Source organism: Peromyscus eremicus, chromosome 3 (assembly GCF_949786415.1).
Source record: "Peromyscus eremicus chromosome 3, PerEre_H2_v1, whole genome shotgun sequence".
Taxonomy (NCBI): Eukaryota; Metazoa; Chordata; class Mammalia; order Rodentia; family Cricetidae; genus Peromyscus; species Peromyscus eremicus.
Window position 1 is genome coordinate 16,944,352 of NC_081418.1, and position 25,005 is coordinate 16,969,356.

The 25,005-nt window shown below is 42.8% G+C and overlaps 2 protein-coding genes across 3 annotated transcripts in view; one reads left to right on the forward strand and one right to left on the reverse strand.

Moving 5' to 3' along the window:
- Rbm48 (RNA binding motif protein 48) lies at positions 1-13,907 on the forward strand. The gene is made up of 5 exons (XM_059257332.1): positions 1-228; positions 666-856; positions 4,407-4,552; positions 5,503-6,071; positions 13,180-13,907. Exons 1-5 carry the CDS (start codon positions 118-120, stop codon positions 13,264-13,266), a joined length of 1,104 nt encoding a protein of 367 aa, XP_059113315.1. The 5' UTR covers positions 1-117; the 3' UTR covers positions 13,267-13,907.
- LOC131906649 (calaxin-like) overlaps positions 8,582-25,005 on the reverse strand; it is a 22,218-nt gene continuing 5,794 nt past the window's right edge. Inside the window, exons 2-6 of one of the 2 annotated variants that reach the window (XM_059257336.1) lie at positions 21,899-22,054; positions 20,586-20,690; positions 17,624-17,775; positions 15,754-15,858; positions 8,582-8,697 (exon numbers count right to left, since the gene is read on the reverse strand). In XM_059257336.1, the coding sequence (XP_059113319.1) occupies positions 8,587-8,697; positions 15,754-15,858; positions 17,624-17,775; positions 20,586-20,690; positions 21,899-22,054 (629 nt within the window). In that variant the 3' untranslated portion in view covers positions 8,582-8,586. Of the gene's footprint in view, positions 8,698-13,561; positions 13,665-15,753; positions 15,859-17,623; positions 17,776-20,585; positions 20,691-21,898; positions 22,055-25,005 lie in introns of those variants that run through there. The other variant, XM_059257337.1, reaches the window with a different exon arrangement.

Below are 25,005 nucleotides of genomic sequence, written 5' to 3' on the forward strand. Positions count from 1 at the left end.
GATGGGGTCGATTGTCCAGCCAATCCGAGCACGCTTGACCCATTCTGCTCTCCTATTGGACACAGAGGAGCGCGTCCGGCGGATGTTGTTCTGGCGCCGGGGACTACGGCCGGCAAGATGGCGTCCAGTGACGGGAAGCCGGGTTGCATATTCGACCACCACGTCCAGACGGCTGTGTGTGACTCGCGGGCCAAATACCGGGAGGGCCGACGCCCTCGTGCGGTCAAGGTAGAGTGACTTCGGTTTCCTCGCTCTCCTAGGCGGGAGCACCAGCTTCCTGTGAGCACTGGCTCCCCACGGCCAGCCTACAGAAAGGGTTACTCTCCGTTAACTACTTACTAGACCGTCACTCCACGAGAGCAAGACTTCTAGTTTTGTATCCTACGTGTTTACAGTAGCGCTTCTCCCAGGACAAGCACTGGGGAGGGTTCAGTGACTGTTTCCATTAACGTCTCTGGAGTCAGCTTTTGGAAAAGACGTCAGACACCCTTATGTGGAGTGTGTTATCCGTTAGCCAAGAAGAGTCGTGGTTTTGTGTGTATGTTTTACAGACCGGATTGAGCAGAGTATTTCTTGCTTTCAAAGCTCCATTTTTTAAAAAGTCAGGGACAATTTGCCATGGGTTGTCTGTGGAATCCATTTAACGAGCCTTTTTTTTTTTAAAGGTATATACAATCAATTTGGAATCTCAGTACTTACTAATACAAGGCGTTCCTGCAGTGGGAGCCATGAAGGAATTAGTTGAGCGATTTGCTCTGTATGGTGCGATTGAACAGTATAACGCTCTAGATGAATACCCAGCTGAAGAATTTACAGAAGTTTATCTCATTAAATTTGTGAAATTACAGAGTGCAAGGTATGTACAAGTTAAGCAGTATCCATGTCCTGTATTCCTGTTGCTGTCATTTTGGCCCCGGATTTTCCCCAAACATACCCAAGTCACACAAACACTTATCACTCTTAATCTTCCTGTTTGTTTGTTATTTGTTTTGTGGGGATTCGAGACAGGGTCTCTCTGTATAGCCTTGGCTGTCTTAGAACTCACTCTGTAGACCAGGCTGGTCTCGAACTCAGAGATCCTTCTGCCTCTGCCTCAAGAGTGCTGGGATTAAAGGTGGTGTGCTTCCACCGCCCAGCTTTTTGTTTGGTTTTACCCCTCCAGGCATCACATGTGCTGATTAAGCACCCCAACAGTGATTTACATCCCTAGTTCTTTCTTCAATTTTTTTAAAGGTTAACTTCACAAAAATACTGTTTCCATCCTCTCATGTCTGTGCGTTACAGTTTTTGAACCTGTAGTATGGTAGATTCAGAATTACATTTGAAGTAAGTTTCAAGTCCTATGTCTTCATTACTTTGGAATTTTTTTAATCCTGCTAAGCACATTTTCCTCTTCTTAAAATCCATATGGCAAAAAGATCTGCTTCTTGAAGTTTCCTGAGAGAGGATGAAGTGAAATAATGTATGTAAAGGGCTTAGACTGGTACCTCCTATTAAGAGTAAATATTAGCAATGGCAGTTGTTATTGTTACAGTTCTATGTTGATCAGTCTCTTTTTAACACTTATGTATGACATAAACCTTGTATTCCAATAAGGCTAAAGTCAACAGTGCTTTATTTCTGTGTTAACCCTTTTTTGTGGGGAGGAGTGTGGTATGTGAGTGTGGTGTGTGTGCGTGTGTGTGTGTGTAGGGTAGAGGTCAATGTTGAGTGCCTTCTTCAGTTGTTCTCCACCTTATTCATTTACTTATTGATTGATTGATTGAGACAAGTTTTAATATATAGCCCTGGCTAGCCTAGAACTGGCTACGTAGACCAGGCTGACCTAGAACTCAAAACCTCCTCCTGACTCCACCTACCCCTCCACCAGGTTTAAAGGCATGTGCCACCACACTGTGTTCCTTTGTATTTTTGGAGACAGGGTCTCTCACTGAATCTGGAGCTCATCAACTAGATTGGTTGACTATCAAGCTCCAATGATTCTTCTAGCTCTCCCTTGCCAGCACCAGGACTATAGGCTTACAGCAGTGCCTAGCTTTATGTGGGTGCCAGGGATCTGAACCTAGGCACTCAAGCTTAAGCAAGTGCTTTACCCATTGAGTGCTCTCCCTAGTTCACGTTAGCCGTTTTTTATCTTTAATCACTAACCTGATCTAAAATGTATCTTTCTCTGACTTCTGCCATTCATATATTTTTGTAGTAGAAAAAGGCTTCAGATTTCCCAGAGCTGGAGTTGCGGTGGTTGTGAGCCACCCAGCATGGGTGCTGGGATTTGATGCTGCTCTTCTGCAAGATCAGCAAGTGGTCTTACTGCCAAACCATCGCCAGCCCCTCACATTTCTTTATATGCTGCATAGTCCACCACAAAAACACTTGACTTCAGAGAGCTGTCTGGCCAGCTCTTCATGGTTAGGAAAGCATAGTGACTACAGTGCCTTCATATCTCCACAGAACCTGATATGGCTGTCTCTGGAGTCAGACATCCCAACTTAATCCTAGATTTATAGATGAATATATGAACATGGTCCGGTTACAAATTTCCTGGTGCCTTGGTTTCATATCATAAGATGGTTATGAGATACCAATTTAAGTGAAGCACTTATGGCATTGCATGGGGTAATATCTCAATAAGCATTAATCATCTGTTGATACAGAAGTATTAGTTACTTACTAGGGTGCCTGGTTCAGCATAGGTGTTCAGTATTTCTTGAATAAACACAATTCTTTTTTTTTTTTTTTTTGGTTTTTCAAGACAGGGTTTCTCTGTGTAGCTTTACACCTTTCCTGGAACTCACTCTGTAGCCCAGGCAGGCCTCGAACTCACAGAGATCCACTTGGCTCTGCCTCCCAAGTGCTGGGATTAAAGGCATATGCCACCACCACCCGGCTCAATTCTTTTTTTTTTTTTTTAATTAGTTATTTCTCTTTTATTTTTATGTGTATGTGGATATGCATGCAGGAGCAAAAGAGGGCATCGGATGCCCTTGCACTAGAGTTACACAGACTATTGTGGATTGCCATGCTGGGAATTGAACCTGGGTCCTCTGAAAGTAGCTCGTGCTCTTAACCCCTTAGCTGTCTCTCCAGCCCCAGAAGGAACACAGTTCTTAATTTTGCATTGGTTAGTTGTTACATATTCATATATTTTTACTTGTTCATGTGAGTGTGTGTCCAGAAGCACATGCCATGCCATGTGTACAGGAGATGATTGATTTCTACCATGTGGGTTCCAGAGATTGAACTCAGGTCATCAGTCTTTGTGGCAAGTGCCTTTACATGCTGAGCCATCTTGCCAACTTAAAGTTATATATTTTGCTCACAAGTTCTATAACTCAGGCTAATCAGTAAGATCGTGAGTTAGTTTTTTAAAAGGTTTAGGTAAGTACATCTAGCTTAGCTGAAAACCTATTGAGATGATTAGTAGAGGGAAAGGAAGAATAATTTTCTTGGGGCTAGAGAGATGGTTCAGTGGTTAAGGTAGCTTGTTGCTCTTTCAGAGAACTGGGGTTCAGTTCTCAAGCACTATTGTCAGGTGGCTCACAGCCCCACGGGATCCAGTGACCTCTTCTGGTCTCTCTCTGAGGGCACTTGCCACACATGTACAGAACACATGTACTTATATACATGTATACACAAGTAAATAATAAATCATTTTATTAAGAGTACTTTCCGGGTCAGTGGGGTCATCCAAAACAAAGCATCTTACCCAGCCCACAGTTGTCCCCCCCCCCCCAACACACACTTTGTTCCTTAAATCTATGAAACACCTGTTAGCTTTTATCTTAGGTAAATCTAAATTAAAAAGCCATGGCAGAGGAGATGCTCAGTGATTAAGAGCACGGACTGCTCCACAGGAGCTGAGTTTGATTCATAGCAACCAGGTCAGGTGTCTGTAAACTCTAGCTTCAGGCCAGAGCCTCTACATATCTATATACACATAATTAAAAATAATAAAAAATAACTTTCTGGGTGTAGTGGTGCACACATTTTAACCCAACATTAGGGAGACAGAGGCAGGCAGATCTCTGAGTTCAAGGCCAGCCTGATTTACATAGTGAGTCGAGGACAACCTGACCTACTTAGTGAGACCCTGTCTCAAAAACAAAACAACAACAAAAAAAAGCCAAGTATCTGGGGGCTGGAGAGATGACGTTACGGAGGACTCAAGTTTGGAGTTTGGTTCCCAGCACCCACGTCAGGTGGTTTACACTGTCTGAACTCCAGTTCCAGGGAGTCCACTACCTCTGGACCTCCTGGGTAACTGTACCCATGTGCACATACCCACATGCAGACATACACACTTACATATAAGACATAAGTAAAAATGGTAAAAGTCAGTTTTTTTAAGCCATGTAATTTATGTATTTCTCTTTTGAGTTCTCTTTAAATTATGTATTTCTCTTTAGGATAGCTAAGAAAAAGATGGATGAACAGAGTTTCTTTGGTGGGTTACTTCATGTGTGCTATGCTCCAGAGTTTGAGACAGTTGAAGAAACTAGAAAAAAATTAGAAGAGAGAAAGGCTTATATTGCAAGAGCTACTAAAAACAAAGGTACGGAAAGTCTGTTGTTAACACCTCCTGTGTGTCAGGCACTGCTAGGGATGTGTGTCATCATGGAGTTCCTGCTCAGTCATGGTCTCTGGTGACTTGAACCATGGGGTTCCATGCAGCACTCTACAGCCTTGGCTGGAAAGGGAGAGATGTTGGTTCATGGACTATTTCTCTGTGATGTCAGAGATGGCTGAATTTCAGTGAATGATATCCAGAAAGGGAGTGAAAAGGATGGCAAGATGAGCCAGGCTACACGTTTAAACACCTAGAGCAATAAACTGCCATCATGCATTCAAGGAGCTGTAATTCTACAGAGTAACCAGAATTCCAAGGTTTTAGTGAGAGAGATTAGGAAAGTAGACAGGAAGCAAATCATGAAGTACCTCGTGTCCCATGCTAAGGAATCCAGTGTTTGACATGAAGGCAGCAAGAGGCGACTGTGATTTATACACCGGTTAGAAGTGCTACTCATCATGGGAAAGTTCCGATTTTTGATAACAGCTGAGTTTCTCCTGATGCGAGTAGGAAATAAACATGGTTTATCCATATAGCAGAATATTCTGAAACTGGAAAAGCTTTCTATGCAATGGCATGGGAAACTCTAAGATTACAGTTAGTGGGAAATGTAAAAGAATAGGTTTTATTATCTTTTGAGTAGGGAGACGAGGAGGCTCCTGAGGAACAGTGGGACATTCCAGATAGACGAATAAGAAAATGCAGTAATAAGAAGGGGAAACGAGGAAAGGGGGGAGCGTGACGCGATACCCTTCGTGTCCTTTCAGAAAGCCTCTGAATCTTAGCAGTGTGTTCCCTGCTCTAGAATATAATTTTGGGAGTAGAGCTTGCTAGCATTAAGTTTGTTTTTAGAATTGCAAGATTCTGAATGATGAAAATGATTAATCAATCTTCTGTTTACCTTTCTCTCAACTTTTAAAAATATAACTTTGAAGACTACCACATGACAAAGAAGAAACTGGTTCCAGAGCAAAGAGGAACAAAAGGTTCTGGACAAGATTTCCATCCACATATGCCTGGGTTTTGTACAACTGCTCTGAACCCTTCTCCTGAGAATTCAAGTCCTTGTCTTCCTTATTCTTGTGACTTGTCTTTATGCTATTTTGCCTCCCAAAGCACATGTTTACCTGGAGAACGTGTGGACGGAGCATCAAATCCCTGTAGTAGCAGTAGGAACCATAGTGAACTATCACAGCATCGTAACTACAGTGCCTTTCTCCCAAAACTACAGATGAACACTTACAAAGATTCACTACCTTGCTCTAGTGTGCAAGAGGCCATTACTACCTCAGAGTCAGTTGGCAGATTTATGCCTAGGACAACGCAGCTGCAGGAGAGGAAAAGGAGGAGAGACTGTGGTCGTGACCTTGGAACTTTTCCTGAAACAAACACAGGCAATAACGAGGCTGTGATTGGACCTAAGTTACCAGGTATTCCCTCAGTGGATCTGCAGGATGATTCCTTGAATACAACAGCAAACTTAATTCGGAGTAAACTTAAAGAGGTGAGCTAATTTTGTTTTTAAATTAAGATAATTTAGTTGTAGGACCAACAACTATATAGGAAATTACTTGGAGGAACTAAAACATTGTAATTATTTGTTTTATTTTTTGTTTTTGATGTATTTTCCTACCTTTATTTTCTAAAATAACAATTTGATCAATATCTATTTTATTTGGCGGTAATTCTTGGTTTAACAATGAACAGATACATTTTGTGTCAGTATAGGTACAAAATACTACATGTTCCAGTCAATCAGACTATGATAGATGTTGTCTCTCCTCCCCTCCCCTTTTAAAGTTCCATAGGTAGTAGTAACAGAAGCCAAAATTGACAGTTATAATCAATTATTTCTTTTAAATTCAAAGTTACTGCAGATTACATCAAAGTCAAAATGCTTTTATGATAGATATCCACAAAAGAAGGAATTATTTTAATTGAATAATTAATCAGTTAATTAGTTTTGTTGGGATAGAACCCAGGGACATGTTGTAGGCAAGCACATCCACAGCCCATAAGGCAAGATTTCTAAAGACCGAGTCTTCAGTTGCCCTACACTTGGTACTTTATATATGACCTTACAAGATTTGGACTAGTTGGAAATCAGATTGTCTTTTCCCCCCATTATTTACATGATTCTCCATTTCCTAAACACAAAAGAAAGCTAACATTTGAAGTAGCTCATGAAAGCTTTCTTTTTGTGGAGTGAAGATGGGCCTTGCAGAAATCATACAGGGAGGGCTGTGCGCATGTTCTTACAGTTATCTCCCAAGTTCAGAGTCTGCTCACACAGATGCTCTCCCGTTTTGCAGTGTGACTAAGAGAGGCTAAGGTGGCCTCGTTTCTTTTACAGAGAGCTTTGTTTTCACCTATTGATTATTATTTGGTAAAGGATGAAGAATTGCTTAAAATAGTAAGTGTATGAACATAGGTTTTTGAGTTTTTTTGTTTGTTTTTTGTTTTTCAAGACAGGGTTTCCTGTGTAGTCCTGGCTGTCCCAGAACTCACTTTGTAGACCAGGCTGGCCTCAAACTCACAGAGATCTACCTGCCTCTGCCTCCCAAGTGCTGCGATTAAAGGCGTGCGCCACCACTGCCCTGGCTATGAACATAATTTTTATGTTTAAGCCTACCTAAGTTTTTCAGTGTGCCAGCACAATATGTCCTCAGGCGCACTGAACTGAGGCGTAGATACAGAGTCACAGCTGTCACAGTCAGGGCTGACTGCATTTTTAAAGTGTAAAGTCTACATCCCACACAAGGAAGTAATAGAACAACAAAAAAGAAATGCGTCATATACTTTACCGTGTATTTTTCCATTTCAAATCAAGATGGTCTTATACTGCTTTTGACTTACTATATAGTTATTTTGGGTAATGGAATAACAACAATGTATTCAGTATTCATCCTTCCCCTGACCCCCTGGGAGCTGAGGATTGTACCATTTTTACGATAATTTTTCCTTTTTTTTTTTTTTTTCCGTTTTGGTTTTTCAAGACAGGTTTCACTGTGTAGCCCTGGCTGTCCTGGAACTCTCTCTGTAGACCAGGCTAGCCTGTGAACTCCCAGAGATCACCTGCCTGCACCTCTGGAGTGCTGGGGTTAAAAGTGTGTGCTACTGCCCAGCCCAATTTTTTTTCATCTCTTGCACTGAACGGTCCTGTCTCTAGACTTAGCAGATATTACAAATGCTTCAAAATGTTAAGCCAGATATGTTTGATGGTGCAGACTTAGCAGGCAGAAGTTACAGATCTCTTTAAAGCCAGTGTGGTCTACACAGTGAGTTCCAGGCCAGGCCAGGCCAGTCAAAGTCACACAATGAGACTCCATTTTAAAAACAAAAGCAGTAAAACCAGGATAGTTTGTCTGCTGTTAGTTTCTTCATTATAACTGTTCTGTCTGGTGTGAGTTAAAATCCCAATACAGTTTTAATTTGCATTTGTTTAATTGAAATGAGATTGCATCATAATATGTTCATTTGCATTTCCCTGATGCCTAATAATGTTGGACACTTTCAAATATTTATTGGCCATATGTATTTCTTCCTTTGCAATCTATTAAACTTATTAGCCTATTTATTGATTGGATGATTTGTTTTTTTAGGTTATAACTTTTGCAGTTCTACAGATTCTTGATATTAACTTGATATTTGTATAGTTGGGCCAAGCTCCCCATTCTGCTGTCTGTTACTGTGCAGAAGCTCTCAGTTCCAGGAGAGTCCTTGAGTCAGTTGGGGTTATTAGCTGTTTCATTAGAGTCCGTTCAGAAATCTGCCTGTGTGTATACCTTGAAATGCCCTTCCTGTTTTCCTTGATGTTCTCAGAGTTCGTTACTTAAGGTCCTTAGTCCATCTTTGAATTGATTGTGTGTGTGTGTGTGTGTGTGTGTGTGTGTGTGTGTGTGTGTGTGTAGTAAGAGGTACAGATGAAGTTTTCGTTTTTCTGCATGTGGACATGCAGTTTTTTAGCACCCTTTGTTGAAAAGGCTGTTTTTCAACCCTGTGTGTTTTTGATACCTTTGTCAAAAATTCCGTGGTTGTAGCTGTAGGTTCATTTCTGGACCCTCTGTTCTATTCCGCTGTTGAGCAGTCTTGTCTTTATCCAGTCCTATGCTGCTTTCGTTACCGTGGCTCTGTAATTTGAGAGAAGATGTTGTTACATCAATAGCCTTGCTCTCACTACTTAGGAGTCTTTTGTACTTCCATGTGACAGTTTTCTCCCCCAAGTTTTATGAAGGATGTCTTTGATATCTTGATAGGGATTGTGTTTATTCTACAGGTCACTTTTGGAAATATAGCCACTTTCACTATATTAGTTCTCCCAGGGCCAGTGAGAAGGTTCCATGGGTCAAGGTACTTTCCATAAGCCTGACAACCTGAGTTCAGTTACCAGGACTCCCGGGGTAGGACGAGAGAACCAATTCCTCCTACAAGGTTCCCTCTGGCTTTCATGCCCATATGTATTCCCTCATACACAAATAAATAAATAAATGTAGTTGTAAAAATTAATTCTGCCAAGCAGTAGTGGCGCACGCCTTTAATCCCAGCACTCAGAAGACAGAAGCAGGTGGATCTCTGTGAGTTCTAGGCCAGCCTGTCTACAGAGCTATTTCTAGGATACAGAGAAACCCTGTCTCAAACAACGAAAAAATTAATTCTTCCAGGGACAGGTGAGATGGCCCAGTGGGTAGAGGCATTTGCTGGCTAGCCTGCCAACCTGTGTTCTGTTCCAGCACCCACTCCTCTGACTTCCACATGTGCACTGGGGTGTGGGTGAGATGGGGCAGAATAACAATTATAGACTGATAAAATTAAGAGGTCCTGCCATTTTCTAGTGTCTAGCTTAAGGCTTTGACTATAGAGGTCTTTGACCTTCTGGTGAAATGTATTCCTGGGTTTGTTTTAAGTGTGTGGTGTATATGTGCGTACGTGTTCATGGCTTCCGCTGTCATTTTCTATCTCATTATTTGGGACTGGGTCTCTCACTTAACCTGGAGCCCAATGGTCTGGCTAGCGTGGCTGCCAGCAGGCTGTGACACAGCCTCTTGTGTCTGACTCCCCAGTGTGAGGCTAGAGGTGTACAGCTGGCCTTTCTACAAGGGGCTGGAGATTGAAACCCAGGTCTTCATGTTTGCCTGTGAGGACCTTTCCAGCTGCCATCTTCCCAGCCCCTATTTGTTTTTGTTGTTGTTTATTGTGAATGGGATTTTTTTTTCTGATTTTTTTTCTTGGCAAGTTTATCGCTTTATAGAAAAGCTACTGGGGTTTTTTTGTTGATTTTTGTATATTTTGATGAAAGTACATATCATAGTTAAGAGTTTTCTGAACGAATCTTTAGTCTTTTAAGTATAAGGTTGTGTAGTCTACAAATAGAGACAGATAATCTGACTTCTTCCTTTCCTGTTCGTTATTTTTCTTGTCTTTTTGCTCTGACTTAGACTCACAATATTATATTGAAAAAGGTGGAAAGAAGTGGACACTCTTCATTCCTGATATTAAAGGACATGCTGTGTTTTCTATCGGGGACTATGAGGGTCCAGCCCCTCGATAGTCCCCTCCCAGGGTCCGGGAAGAATCTACAACCAGCTGATAATTTTTGATGAGAAGAAATGAATCTATGTACATGAAACTCCTTAGTCCATACACTTTATTCTTTTGAGTCAGTTACAAGCTTATATTCTGCTCTCGTATTTAGCTCATTTCTAGCCTGATTTCTCTCTACACTTGTCTGTGGTCCCCTCTAGGTTCTATCTTAATTCCTTCATCTAGTTCTGCCCCTTCTAGGTTCTCATCCATCTTGTTCCTTCCCATATCATCTTTTCTCCCATCTCCTTCTCTCTCCTCATCTCGTTCTTCCTCAACTTGTTCTTCCCCAGCTAGTTCTTCCTCATCTGGCTCTTCTTCATCTTCCATCTCGTTCCTCTGGTACTTTCTACTAGCCCTATAACCTAGTTCTTCCCCATCTCAGTTTGTTCCTCTCAAGCTCTTACCCGTCTAGTTCTTCCACTCTCTTTTCTCTTCCCCATCCCTCAGTGCCCTGGAAGTCCTGGTATATAAGGCCAGGCTTCCAGGGTCAAACGGAGGGGTGATAAGAATCACATAGGGAGCCAATAACCATTAATTATCATTTGCAACCCCAAAGGGAAGTGACCAGTGGGGAAATGAATTAACTAAAGGCTAAATTCGGGTAATATCTAAGAAGAGGGAATCTTATGTGCTCAACTATAGTCTTAAACGTGATTAGTAGAAAATGTTAAGAATCTTTAAGTTGCCAGGTCAATGGGAGAAAATAAAACTGTCTTCTTTTTTTCCTGTGGCTCCTATCTGTCCAAGCTATCTGCCGTTTTTCTGCAGGGTGGGGGAAAGTGTGCTCAGTTGCTAGGCAACCTGTGTACAGCTGGATGCCTCTGGTGATAGTTAAAGGGAGATCTGGAACTGGAGGTAAGGTTTGGGAAAGGAGGAAGTAAGGCTTAATTGGCACATCCGCCAGGCCTTCTCAAACAGGTAGCCTGGATTAAGTCTGATACGGTACTTTCCTCCATCCGGTGATGGACCTGGCCGGATGCTGCCAATAATGATAATTACAGGGAGGCTTGAACTGGGGTTCTGGCTGAGCATAGCTGTCAGGGCAGGAGGTTATCTAAATATTCCTAGAAGTGGTTAGGTAAGGAGTTAGCGGTCTATAAAGTTAGTAAGGCTGTGAGAAAGGAGGGTCTGAGCTGAATTGTGTAAAGCTATTACTTAACGTCCACTTGACCTAGGTGTCGTCTCCTTGTGGAATTTACCTTAAATCAGGAGACTTGCATGTGGACTGTTATTACTGCTAGTCCTTGAAAGTGGCTAAGGGAGATATCTGATTCCAGAGAAAACCTTTCCTGAGGCTGTCCTCCAAATACCTTGATCCAGAGAGTGATCAGTCCACACTGTTAGCCCTTCTTAGGGAAAAGTCAATTGGGAAAACTATGAAGGCACACATGATTTTCATAACAGAAGACAGCTGATATATAACAAGCCAAGTAACACCAAAAACTCCCTGGGATTTGGCTTCCTCTGGAGGAATTCCCTGATTCCTCCAGATAGTGACTTTGCCATAACCAGCTGAGTTCTTATAATATATTCCTTTGGCCCACAGCAGTTTTCCTCTAGTACCTACAGAGATAAACATGTAATTTCTGTTCTTGATTCTGTGTGCTGTATTTGCCTATGTGGGGACCTTCCTGGAAATCTTGAAGTGAAACTAACTTTGTCATGGTTGTATGATCTTAATGTGTTCTTCAATTCAATTTGCAGTAATTTTATTGAAAACTTTTTATTCCTATGTTGCTCAGAGGAATTGGGTATAATTTTCTTGTTTCTTGATTCCTATATGATTTGTCATCAGGATGATGCTGGCCTCATAGAATGAGTTAGATAATGCTCTGCTTTTTTAACTAGTTGGAGGAGCATTGGTGTTAGCTCTTCTTTAAGGGTTGGTGGAATTCAGGAGTGATTCCACTGGTCCTGAACTTTACTTTTCTAGGGACTTTTATTGGTGCTTTAGTCTTGTTGCTTTTTGTGGATATATTTAAATTGTTTATAGCTTCTTGAGTTAATTTTAATAGGTCATATTGTTAATCCCACCAAACAAGAGTAAAGACCATACCCAAATTTTTTAAGCAAGCTTTGTTTTCTATCAGACAGGACTGTCTCCTTAAAGCAGGTTTGAGAAAATAGTTTTGAACACAAGAGAGAGTGGGATTTGTGTAGCTCAAGAACTGCAAGATGAGGAAGGTTTTCAAGGATTTGGGGTTTCCAGAGGAATTTTGGTTATGTAGGAACCAACATCTCACAGGGTGGAGATCAGGGTATATATAGGGTGTGAAACATGTGCAAATTCCAGAAAATGGGTCAAGACATGGTCAAATCCAAGTTTTACAGAAAACAGGAATGAACTTATTTTGACCTTGTAACAAAATGGCTTTAATCTCAAGAAGAGTCAGGCTGGTCCATCAATATATTGCCTAGGAATTTATCCATTTCTTCTAGATTTTCCAGGGTTTTGTTGTTGTTGTTGTTGTTTTGTTTTTTGAGACAGGGGTTTTCTCTGAAACAGTCCTGGCTGTCCTGGAACTCATTCTATAGCCCAGGCTGGCCTCAATCTCACAGAGATCCACCTCCCTCTGCCTCCTGAGTGCTAGGATTAAAGGCGTGCGCCACCACCGCCTGGTGACTTTCCAGGTTTTTGAAATATGTTTTCAAAGAATTCCCAAATGATTCTCTGAATTTTACTGGACTCTGTTGAAACTTTCCTGGTTTTTTGTTTGTTTGTTTGTTTGTCTGGTTGGTTGGTTGGTTGGTTGTTTGCTTGTTTGTTTGTTTGTTTGTTTGTTTGTTTGGTTGGTTGTTTGGTTGTTTGGTTGGTCGTTGGTTGGTTTAGGTGTGTTTGTACTTTTTCCCCACTCCTCTCTCCCTTCCCTCCCTCCCTTAGTTTGTTAACCTCACATTTAAAAGGAAATACATCCTTATTTGGTTAGTTCTGTGTGTTGTTCTTTAGTCGACATTGTACCCATTTCTGTCTCAGTTTTTGCTATCTGCTGCTGTCTACTGCTGAGTGATTTTTTTTCTTTTTAAACTAGGTGATTTCATCTGTGCCAAAGCCTCCAGAGGACAGATTGGAAGATGTGCATCCAAGTCACCCACGAAAACAAAGAAGAAGAATATAGCTTGCCAGCCAGTTAGTCTTGTCTTCTCTTTCTTTTTTCTTTTTGAGCCGGGGTCTCACTGGGTAGCCCTGGCTGGCCTGGAACTTGCTATAATTCTCTAAGATATCTCACTACCGATGTTTTACTGTAAACTATTTTCTTCTATTTCTTTTCAACTGTTTGTAAATGTTTCTTTCTTTTTTTTTTTTGATCTACACTCAATGTGGCAGAAACAGTTCTTTTCACACTGTATTAGTTCTTATATTACAATATTTAAATTGTTTGAAACAAATACAAAACTGTGGATGCAAATAAGGACAGTCAGGATCTGACTTTAATTCAGGTTTTTGAGCAATTGGTGTTCAAAAACTAGCAGGCGGTTTGTTTCTGAATACCAGGGCTTCAAAATGAAGGCAGTTCTGTAAAGGAAAAAATGCCAATAAAACGTTAGAACAAAGTTGGTATTAGAAATGTACATGCTATTGTAACTTCTAAAAATAATTTAGATGAACTGTGGTGATCTAAAGACTAATCAATGTTGGCACTTCTAGATTTCTACCCTGGCAGCACATTTGTACTTTTCTTCTGTCAACGGGCCAAGTGGTTTTGTACTATTTCCATCTCCTTTTCTGGGAAAAATAAACTGAGGAGGCCCGTCTGCACACGTGCTGTACGCATGTCGGCTCTCGTCCTTAGGGCCTTCTTCAGTGGGTTTTTCTGGCCGTGTCCTAAGAATAAAGTTGACTTCAGTTGCCATGGTGTACAGTCAGCCCTGCCAGTGTGGCTTTTCAGTGCCGGATGATGCCACGGGAAACTGCCAACAAGGGCTTAGGTTCTCCATGCACGAGAGGTGATTACATAGATTGCTGTGCTGAGATCTCAGGTAAGAGATCTATTAGCAGCTAAGCATGGAGCTTGAAAGAAGAAATGTCCTCGGATCAGGCTGCTCAGATGTAAAGATGTACCTCAGGGTACAGTGTGTGACAGTGATGGGCGGAGGAACGGGGTTGTTTAGTGCAGTGGCTTGCACTGCCACAGATGAGGGGTTGGAGATTGGACTGTGCTGCTAAATGGTTAAGAAGATCACTTTCCATGTGTGTAGTGTGTGGCAATCCAGAAACTTCTCTTAGGGCCTTCGTGGGAGAAGCTGTTATGTGGTTCTCTGTCGTAAGTGCATTCCTGATCTGTTTTGTGAGTGTGAGAAGAATGTTTGATTATCCATCTTCAACACACACACTAGTGGCCATGAGAAGAAAGGAATGTGCCATGTCAAGCAGGGAAGGAGAAAGTGGAGGCAACAGGCGGCATCTTCCTGAGTTCCCAGCAGTAGAGGTCACAAGAGCACACTGCAGCGGAACTGGCTGCTGGCTGCTCCATCCTGAATGGTCTCCCCAGCCCTGTCCATTTTGTTAAGCTGTGTTCAAACACCAGTGTCTCTCTCTCTCTCCTCTCTCTCTCTCTCCCCTGCTGTGCCCGTGTGTGTGTGTGTACATGCACACGTATGTGTGAAGATGCCTCCTGTCTCTCTCTTTCTCTTTCCCTGCTTGACATGGTACATGCATATTCCTTCTTTGTGTGGCCAAGAGGTAGCAGGCTAAGTCAAGTCTGCTAACGATAATTACTGAAATAGTAATGCCGTCTTTAGCCCCAAACTGGAATGAGCTGATGACTTATGATTGTCTGCAATTTGGCAATGGGCTGAAGCTACACAGTGAGAGGCTAGCGTGTATTATTTTCTAGTCCTTTACATTTTCCCTTCATTGGGCCAGCAAGATGGCTCACTGTGTAAAGGCACTTGCTTAGAAACCCGACCACCTGAGTTCAGTTCTCTGGGACCCACGTGGTGGCAGGAGAGGACAGGCTCCCACACACTGACTTCTGACCTCCACACGGGTTGTCCTAGATCGGGTTACTATTGCTGTGATGAAACACCATGATCAAAAGTCAGTTGGGGGGGGAAGGGTTTATTTGCCTTATGCCTCAGCTGTAGTCCACTTGTAGGCTACCATTGGAGGAAGTCAGGACAGGCACTCAAACAAGGCAGGAGCCTGGAGGCAGGAGCTTGTTCCTCGTGGCTTGCCTAGCCTACTTCCTTTTTTTGTTTTCAAGACAGGGTTTCTCTGTGTAGCTTTGCGCCTTTCCTGGAACTCACTCTGTAGCTCAGGCTGGCCTCGAACTCGCAGAGATCCGCCTGGCTCTGCCTCTGCTTTCTTATAGAACCCAGAACCACCAATCCAGAGATGGCACCACCCACCATGGGCTGGACCCTCCCCCACAATCACTAATTAAGAAAATGCCCTGCAGCCGGATCTTACGGAGGCATTTTCTCAATTGAGGTTCCCTCCTTTCAGATGACTCTAGCTTGTGTCAAGTTGACATAAAACTAGCCAGTACATGGCATGTGTACCCTACACACACACACACACACACACACACACACACACACATTATATAATTTTAATGAAATTCTTCCCTCATCCACTTTAAGCTTTCAGTATTTGTGACTACCTTTGCATCTGGGAGGCATGGTCCAAACACCTCCAACAAAAGCCTGTCTTTTCTCACTGCTTTTTCAAAGTCTGCAAAAGAGATCTTGCCATCATTGTCATGATCCTAGAGAGAAAAGTGATTTCATGATAAATGATAAAAGTCTTTTTAATTTTGCCATAGAAAACTAGCTGTGTAGACTGCCAAGCAAAACTAGAAGTTCATACCGCGGAAGACATTGACACAAATCTCTGGGTATTTATTTATTAGTAGAAGTCACTGATTGATTATTCTAACCTGAGTCTTCTTTGCTATACACAATACAGCCCTGTCAATAACACACACTGGAATTGAGGAATAATGCAAAACATTGGAAGGGAGAACTATATTAACCTACTGCCCCTTTTGCAATTAAATAAGTATAGTGTGGCTCAGATTTTTTGGCACAATTTTATCCTCTAAAGGCTTTATTTAGGAGCTCATCAGGTAGAAATGACAGCCATTAAGGACAAGGCACCTGGAATTATCATGGTGGCTGTCCAGGCTGGGTTAGATTCATGGAATGGAGGCTGCAGACGCCTGCTAGAATATTAGAGGGTTGAGAGCTGGGTAAGTAGGGAGGTGTGGGGAGCCTGCAGAGTTCTGTCCACCTGAGTCACAGTAGAAAACGGGTGTAAGCCAGCAAAGTGTTCTGGACAAGGCTTATGAGAGATTCCGTGTGTTGTGCAGAATCCAGGGCATGGGGACTGCTTCAGATTGAGTTGGATGAGATGTCCCTGACTTCATTGTTGTGCATAACTTCAGAATCCAATCTAGAGGAAAATGTGAGTGGCCATCAGAAAAAGAAATATTCCATAAAAATTTCCTTTCCAGATAGGAATTTGGGGACATCTTGTCACTGAAGAAGGCATCTGCACTCAGCCTGAGCAGCAGCTAGTATTTCTACAAGAGCATACTTTGTAGGTGTTCGACACTGACCTTCCTGTTCTGTTTCCCATCTTTCTCCCGTTTCTGTCTCTCTGTCCCTCTCTGTCTCTCCCTTTCTCTGTATCTGTCTCTCTCTCTCTCTTTCTCTGTGTGTCTCTCCCTCTGTCTGTGTCCATCTCTCCTCTCCCTCACCCTCTGTGTGTGTGTGAGAGAGACAGAGACAGTCTCAGAGTGTGGCCCTGGCTCGCCTTGACCTTGCAGTCCTTTAGACATCCAAGTGCTAGATGCAGGTGTGCAGCACCATGCCTAGCTCGCTCTTCTCTGAGCCTCAGTGATATCAGGGAGTTTGCTGGGGCTGCCCTGTATTCACAAACCCTCACTCCAAACAGTTCCGGGTCCTTGTAAGAAAAGAGTGGACATCAATATTCTTGTAATAAGGAGCCACTACTGTGAGGCTTTATGGCTTTAATTCTGCTTCAGTTTTTCTCATCTGCAAAATGGAAATAATAGTTCTAAGGATAAAATGAATGAATAGTATAGAGGGCCCTGAAAGGCCTGCTATGTAGTAAGCACTCTATAAGGGTCAAATATTTTTATTGTTATTTTGCTGAAATGAGTGTTGAGATAAATTGAAAGAGGGAGAACACGAAGACAAAAAGCACAGATTTTACATCTATTGAATCTAGCCTCCTCCCAAATTAATAAGGTTTTACTGATAGTACTCTTTTAAAATAATTAAATAGCATTTCTTTTACATAATGCCTCTCTAGTCACTGAACATTCCATATGTACTGAGCACCTGTTTTCAGTGAGGCATTGTTCTAGGCAGTGGGTAGAGCAGAAGAGGAAGTGAGAACTGCCCGTGGGAAAGTGACTCATCGTGGAGGAAAGGCAGCCGCTGCTCGTTCACAGCCTTGTGCAGCAGTTGCCGCTTGAGTGCAGTGCACGCCATGCCCGTGCTTACCATTTTCTTCAGGCTTATCTCCACCAGCTCCCTTATTCCTTCATCATTGTCTTCTTCAGGGGACTGCTGGGAGAGACTGTTCTTCAGCATGTCAAAAATCTTCTCCCGGGAAATATAACCGTCTCCAGTTAAATAATAGACTTCAAAACAGACTTCATAAAGCATAGGAATAAAAAATTGAACCAATAAAATACCATTAGTTAGTTCAGCATAAGATAATTAGTGATAAATATACACTTACTGATCTGATCCACTATATGGCAGAGGTTTTCTAAAAAAGTGCTTCTTGTTAAATTTCTTTCCCAGGATTAAATACCCCTTGGGAGCTAAAAGAAGAGCTTGTAGTTCCTGGATTTGGGGTTTGAAAATGTACCAAGCTGCAATAAATGAGGTGGAATTTTTAACTAACTTGTTTGGATGCTTACATATGTGTTTTTGCATTAAGTGTGTGTGTGTGTGTGTGTGTGTGTGTGTGTGTGTGTGTGTGCTCTGCATATAGACTATAAAAATAAAGCACACACTTTACTGCATTCTTGGAAAAGCACTCCCCCACTCCCAGTACATTCAGATAGTGAATGTGGTCATGTCCTTGGGGTTTGCCCATCTGCCTTATCTTCACGCCTCTCTCTGGAGAGGAACTCATGCTGTCCATCTCAGATGACCTTTTTAATGTCCTGGCAATGTAGCAGTGAAGTAGCTTTCCTGGAGTTAGTGTAGCTAAATGTTTTGGCAAAAACCAGTAATAAACCTGAGTGTCAGATGAGTTGGGTGGCCGTTAAATTTCTCCAGTCCACAGCATAACACACAAAGTTTGAGAACAAGCCTAAGTAGAAAATAGCGTTCCCCAAATGAGCTCCTCCTAAAATGTGTAAGAAGCATTTTAGGAAGTGGGATTAGAAAAGACACATCGTCTTCAGTGTGATGCTGTTTAATCATGCAACTCTGTTCAGTGCCCCAACTGTGTTCACCAGTGATTAGTGTTCCCACAAGGGTTGGTGTCCATGACACAGCTTTGCACTTCTCAGTGAGACTGTGTAAGAACCTGTAAGGTTGGAGGAGGTGGAGTGGAGAGGGAGATGGCTTAGAGTGCTTGCTTTAAAATGTGTGAGGCTCTGGATTCAGTCCCCAGCACAGCACTGCACCCCAGACACTGCAGAGTGGGAACTACACACGTGACCTCATGAAATAGCAAATATGAAGGGAACCGCAAGAGCACAAAAGTACTAAATGTCAGAGAAGTTTGTTTTTCAAAATACTGCTACAAAATGTTAGTGTGTCTTTAGCTTAGAGGTTTTTCTGGGGGGGGGGGCATTCAAGACAGGGTTTCTCTGATCTGCCTGCCTCTGCCTCCCGAGTGCTGGGATTAAAGGCGCGTGCCACCGCCGCCCGGCTCACTTAGAGATATTTTTATTAGAAAATGTGTGTGTGTGTGTGTGTGTGTGTGTGTGTGTGTGTGTGTGTGTCCATGTGAGTGTATGCCCCGTATGTGCAGGTGCCTGCAGAGGCCAGAAGAGGGTATTGAGTCCCCTGGAGCTAGACAGATTACAGACAGTTGTGAGCCACCCAGTGTGGGTGCTAGGAATCAAACCTGGGTTCCTGGGAAAACTCTGATTCCCTTTATCCTCCAGGCATCTTTTTCTATGTCCCAAATCCAAATTCAAGTGAAAGAGCAAAAAGATACGCAGATCTGCTCAACTACAAAGAACTCTGCAGTCTTTTCTTAAAAGCAAAAATGGATATGTTAAGCAGTTTGTTTCTCTGAAAACTGGTGTCTAAAATGGTTTTTATCCTGTTCCAGGGAATCCTATCAGCAGGAGTAAAACACAGGAAATGGACATCACCCTGGGGTGGGGGATTGCAGACCAGAGTTACTGCTGTGCAGAGCTGTGGCTCAGGACAAGCTTCCCAGTGCCCAGCATTCCTTCTATTTAGAACACCCCCATTGGGCTTGGATTGCCTGTGGCCTCTTCTCTCACTTTCCTGTCATGAAGACCAGAGGGATGTTGGTGTCTGGGCTGTTCGGGTGTGTTGGGCTTCGTCCTCATTCTCTTGTGGTGGAGTGCAGTAACACAGGCCCAACCCTGCATCGAGGCCTTTGTCCTGCTGAGCCCAGACAAGATCAGAAACCTTCGCTTTGTCAGCTGACCCTTAGTGGCTGTTCTTAACCCGGGCTGTAACCCACCCTAGTGACAATTGAGCATTACAGACTCAGTAGAGGCAGTGGGTCACAACTGGGTCCCCAATTCATCCTTTGTGGGTTTTTTCTTATTTTTCACTCTTATGTATGCATGCATGGATTTATGCTCATGGAGGTCAGCGGACAACTCTCAGGAATTGGTTCTCCTACCATGTGCGTTCTGGGATTTTACTCAGGTTGACGGATTTGGTGGCAAGCGCCCTTCCCTGACCACCTACCTTGCTGGCCCTTTATTTCTGTTTGATATGTTATGAGGCATTTTTACAAGGTTGTTTTAGAGAACACTGATTTCATCTTTTTGATTATATAAGCATTCACTTGTGAGCAGACATTCCTGGAAGAAGCTACTTCTACAAATGAGAACTCTAGTAAGTTTGGGGTCTAGAGCCTAATTATTTGCCACCTCTGATCTAACATCCTTGTGGCTATTTGGTAAATCCTTTGGAATGTTTCCACCAGCCCAGAAGCTAAGAAAGTCCTCAGTGAGGCCTGTAACAGGTCCCCTCCATGCTGTGGCCACCTACCAAATGCTGCCACCAATTTTGACTTATGACTTTGTTGTTTGTTATTATGGAAACTTCACAAAATTGCTGCCACATTGGAATGTGCAATTTGGGTAAAGCTGAATGTTCCCAGCTGTGGTCCCTCTAGTGAGCTTCAGAATAAACACTCTTGTCCCTGTGGGGGTGACAGCTCCATCTGTTGGTACACCAGCACACTAACAGAATTGATGGGCATAGCGCTAAGCCAGCGAGTGCTTCTTACATTTCATCTTCTCTTCAAAAGTCCCCCGGAGAAACACTGCCAGGCCTTTCACCCACTCCTGCACATTTACGTAGTTGTCACTGTCTTTGTCAAATACGAAGAACACTACAAAGGAGGAACTGTGTGAGCGTGTTGTAATTGTTTTACACCCCCTACCCCGCCGGGTTCAGATAGAAAACCTTTTCTTACAAATTGAGGGGGAACCGTTGGGGTGTTACCTTTCGAAAGGATCAAAATTATTGGAAATGTGGGCTTTCCCCCCTTTATTTCTAAAGCAGAAGAGTCACTCCACACAATGAGCAATAGTGATCTTCATTTGTGGTGGTTTATGTGGTTGCTAGAGCCAAGAAAGCCATGGAGCTAATTAATGACATAATTTTAATAATCAAAAATAAAAAGTGAAAAACCTGATGTAGAGTTTCCACAATGTCTCAAAGTAAGTTACTAATGTTAAACATTTTTTAAGTTCTTATGTAGTTATCATTTGATGTGTGTGTGTGTGTGTGTGTGTGTGTCTGTGTGTGTCTGTGTGTGTCTGTGTATACAAACATGTACCGCGGCTCTGTGTGTAGGTCAAAGCCTTGTGGAACTGACTCTCTTCTATTTTAGGTTGGTTCTGGGGATCACAGCTCAGGAAGTCAGACTTGAGCAAGCACCTTTACCCACTGACCTATCTTGCCAGTCCAATTTTTAGTTACCAATGAAACTTTATTATCTATAGAAAAACATTCAAATGTTACTTGTTCTTTGGAGATGAAGGTGTATTGATGATTTTGTTTGTGGTGATCTTTTCACAGATGTGTGTGTGTCATATCTTACCAAATGTATAGTTTAATGATTTACTATAGAATTTAACTGGATATACCAATCACTATCTTGTTTTAGACATATGACTTTAAATATTCCCAATATAACAAGTCACCATCTTTTGTATTCACACATTTCTATGAAGAAAAAAAAAAGCCAAAAATGATTTACACATTGGTGGCATGGACTTTCATGATTCACATCTGTGGCGTGTACTTTCATGGTTAAAAGCCCTCAGTTTTTTATCCTTAAAAAAAAAATACTGCTAGGCTCTGTAGTTCAGTGGTGATGATTTCTCAAAACTTCTCTGCTCTGAGGCACAAAATTCTGATGGGCTTGTGTTAAAAACCATCCTCACATTCCCTCTGGGTATGTGTTTGCAGCACTTTCCTACCAGAATTATTCCTTTCTAGTTGGGCACTGAGAGAAAGTCCAGTCCTGTGAAAAGGACACTCAGATGGGATCAGTTTTAGGTTGGTACATTTCGGTTTACTGTGACTCCTTACCCCTGTTCATTAACATGTCATCAGTCATTCCGAACACGCTGTGCAGGATCCCTCGAAATGTGTTGCAGTCCAGCCTGGCATTAACAAGCTTTCCACTGGGTCTTTCCACAAAGCTATAGAAAAGGCGTATGAGACATTCAATTTCACTTTTCTTGACTGTAAAATGAGAAGACAAATAAGATGTAGCGTTAATCACCGAGTTATTCAATGCAATCACAGCTGTTTAGTTCTTATGATGCCAGATGGCCATATAGGATGTGAATTTGTTACTGAGTAATTTGTAGTGTTGGGCTTCTACCAGATCTGCGGGCTTCACAATGGAAATCTGGGGTAGTCACACATGGGGCTCTCGTTCCAGACTTAGTGATGTTTAGGCATGCACAGGTGACTGGTGCGGTCAGGACAGAAACTGGCATTCGACCTGGGGGTGGGCATAAGACCTAAAGCATCTGGACTGTTTCCATTTCTTTTCTGAGATTTATTTAATTTGGTTTTCTGTATACATATATGGGTGTCTTCCTGACACGTATATCTGTACCACGTGTGCAGTACCCTTGAGGCTCGAACAGGGCATGGATTCTCGGGAGCTGGAGTTGTAGCTGGTTGTGAGCCCCCATGGGAACTGAGCCTGGGCCTTCTGCAAGAGCAGCAAGTGCTCTTAAACATGGAAAGAGCTCTCTAGCCCCGTTCCTATGTCTTATCCTAAACTGCTAAGACTTAACGACTCCTCGGTGCCCTCTCTAGTAACAGCTGAGTTGTCGGGGTGCTCTCAGATTCTGCAGTCCCTTGAATGTCTAATTCTATGACTCAACAGCTACTTGAGAGAACAGAAATGGGGAGAGGCAGCTGGTTGCCACGTCATTTTGTTTTCCTTTTTTTTTTTTTTTTTCTTGATCCTTTCCTCCTGTGTGTGAAGGAAGGTGGGGGAGAAATAACCTTCTTTGTAAATACTCAGTTTACAACATGTGGGTTCTATGTGAAGAAGGCAGTTTCTATGTGAAGAAGGAAGTCCTTAGGGTAGTGATTGGTAATCTTGAGAGTAAGCAATTCAAAGGTGCCTAATAACATTTATTTTGTAGACCAAATTACGATCTCTTTCTCCTTAATAGAATGTCATACTATAGCAGTGCAGCTCTGAAGTAGGATCCGTCTATGTCTAACGGGACACCCAGGAACCGGGGAGTGGATACAGACTTGACTCCTGCCCTCAAGGCTGTTGCAGGCTGGGCAGGAGGTACGTGAGGGACTGTGGTGTGGCTCAGTGGTGGAAGGCTTGCCTAGCATGTGTGGTCACCAGCTCCTCTTAAACCAGCTGTGAAGTGTTAGAAAAAGTATTATACGTCACACACCAAAGGAAGGGGTTGTGAACTAGGGAAGGTGCTGAGCAATAAAACATTAAAAGTGGGGGTGTCACTGGAGTGGAGTCTCTCAAAGGAGCAGGCACTCACCCGGGAGGCAGCTGGAAGACTCAGGGGTTTGAGTTCTGAGAGCAAAAAGGGGTCCATGGGGCATGTTCGTAGATTTATTTTTAAATCAGAAATGTTTATTTTTTATTTTTTCTGACATATTTTTATTGATTATTTGGAAATTTCACACGATGTACCCCATCACACTCGCTTCCCAGTCCTTCCAAGTCCACCTCCCACCATTATGCCCCCCCAAAAGAAAGAAAAACAAAATAATAACCAAGTCCAATATACTCACGGGGGCATGGTCAATCTCCCAGTGGCCAGCCCCTTAAAGAAAGCTGGGTCCTTCTCCACCCCACCCCCACCAGAAGCCATCAACTGTGAAGAGCTACACTTGAGCATCCCTGTCATAATTTGGAAGGGTTCTCTTCAATGGCTTCTTGTCTAGATGGTTTGCTTTTTGGAGGGGGAGCTTCACAGAACCCTTCACTGTCTCCCATTCTCACCTGTGAGTCTGCAGTAATCAGCAATACCATTGCAAAATACCCCCTTGCCCCTAAGAGCCGGCAGCAGCCTGGGTCAGACTTCCGCATGGTTTCTGGAGACAGCATGGACCACAGACATCCACATGGATTCAGGCAGCACAGACCACCGACCTCAACATGGTGCCCAGTGGCAGCAAAGGACTACAGACATGAACACAGCCTCCAGCTGCCACATGGACTGCAGACACCACATAGTCGCATGGATCACAGACCTCATATGCTGGCAGATCTTACAGACAATACAAAACTTACCAAACAATTCTGGCTGATAACCAGACCGGTATTTAAGTTTTTATCCACTTTCACAATACATTCTTGCAGTTATTTTTGAATGGAAAATCAGCAATTTGTATTTTGCTACATGATCATAACAATCTGTCCATCTTTTTTTTCAATTAATTAATTAATTTATATTGAGACAAGGTCTCACAGTGTAACCCAGGCTGGCCTGAAACTCTTGATCTACTGCCTCAGTTTCCCAAGCCCTGGCATTACAGGCATGCGCTATTGCCTCCATCGATGTGACTTTGGTTTTCATTAGAGAAATGAGATCTAAGTAGCCTCCCTTTAAAGCTAGTGGCATTTGACTGGTGTGGTGGTGGCACACACCCTTTGTCCCAGCACTCTGGAGACAGAGGCAGGTGGATCTCTGAATTCAAGGCCAGCCTGGGCTACACAGTGATTTCCAGGCCTGCTACAGCTATACAATAACACCCTGTCTCAGACAAACAAAACAATGCGGTGAGATTTTTGTGACTGTTTCCGCTAATAGCATACAGTGAAAACGAGGCCCTATGGTTGAAGGACAATACCAAGTGTGATGTTGCCATTTCCCCTGACTCGAACCTTTCCATCCTGGAGGAATGGAAGCCTGAAACTTGGGCTTTTAAAGCTCTTCCCGGTTCTGGAAGTGGTAACAAGAGCTGGGAAGGGGCTCCTGACTGAGCTGCCTGTAAGTTGTGCCCCAGGGATACGACGTTTTCTTACCTTCTTTGACTGTTTCATGTGTGCATATGACGAATTTTAGTCTTCACCTTCTATTCCTCTCAGCCCCCCCATTGAAAACTCCCCCAAGCCCTCTTCCCACTCTATTTTCCCTGTGTGTGTCCCACCGAGTTTAATTAGGTGACTTGAAGGGCCTTGTGTGAAGGTT

Bases quoted from the DNA above. Each gene is read 5' to 3' on its own strand.
- Rbm48 (XM_059257332.1), top strand. From the start codon at position 118: ATGGCGTCCAGTGACGGGAAGCCGGGTTGCATATTCGACCACCACGTC. The intron at 229-665 runs GTAGAGTGACTT...TTTTTTTTAAAG, and splicing joins GACGCCCTCGTGCGGTCAAG to GTATATACAATCAATTTGGA. The intron at 4,553-5,502 runs GTACGGAAAGTC...ATAACTTTGAAG, and splicing joins AAGAGCTACTAAAAACAAAG to ACTACCACATGACAAAGAAG.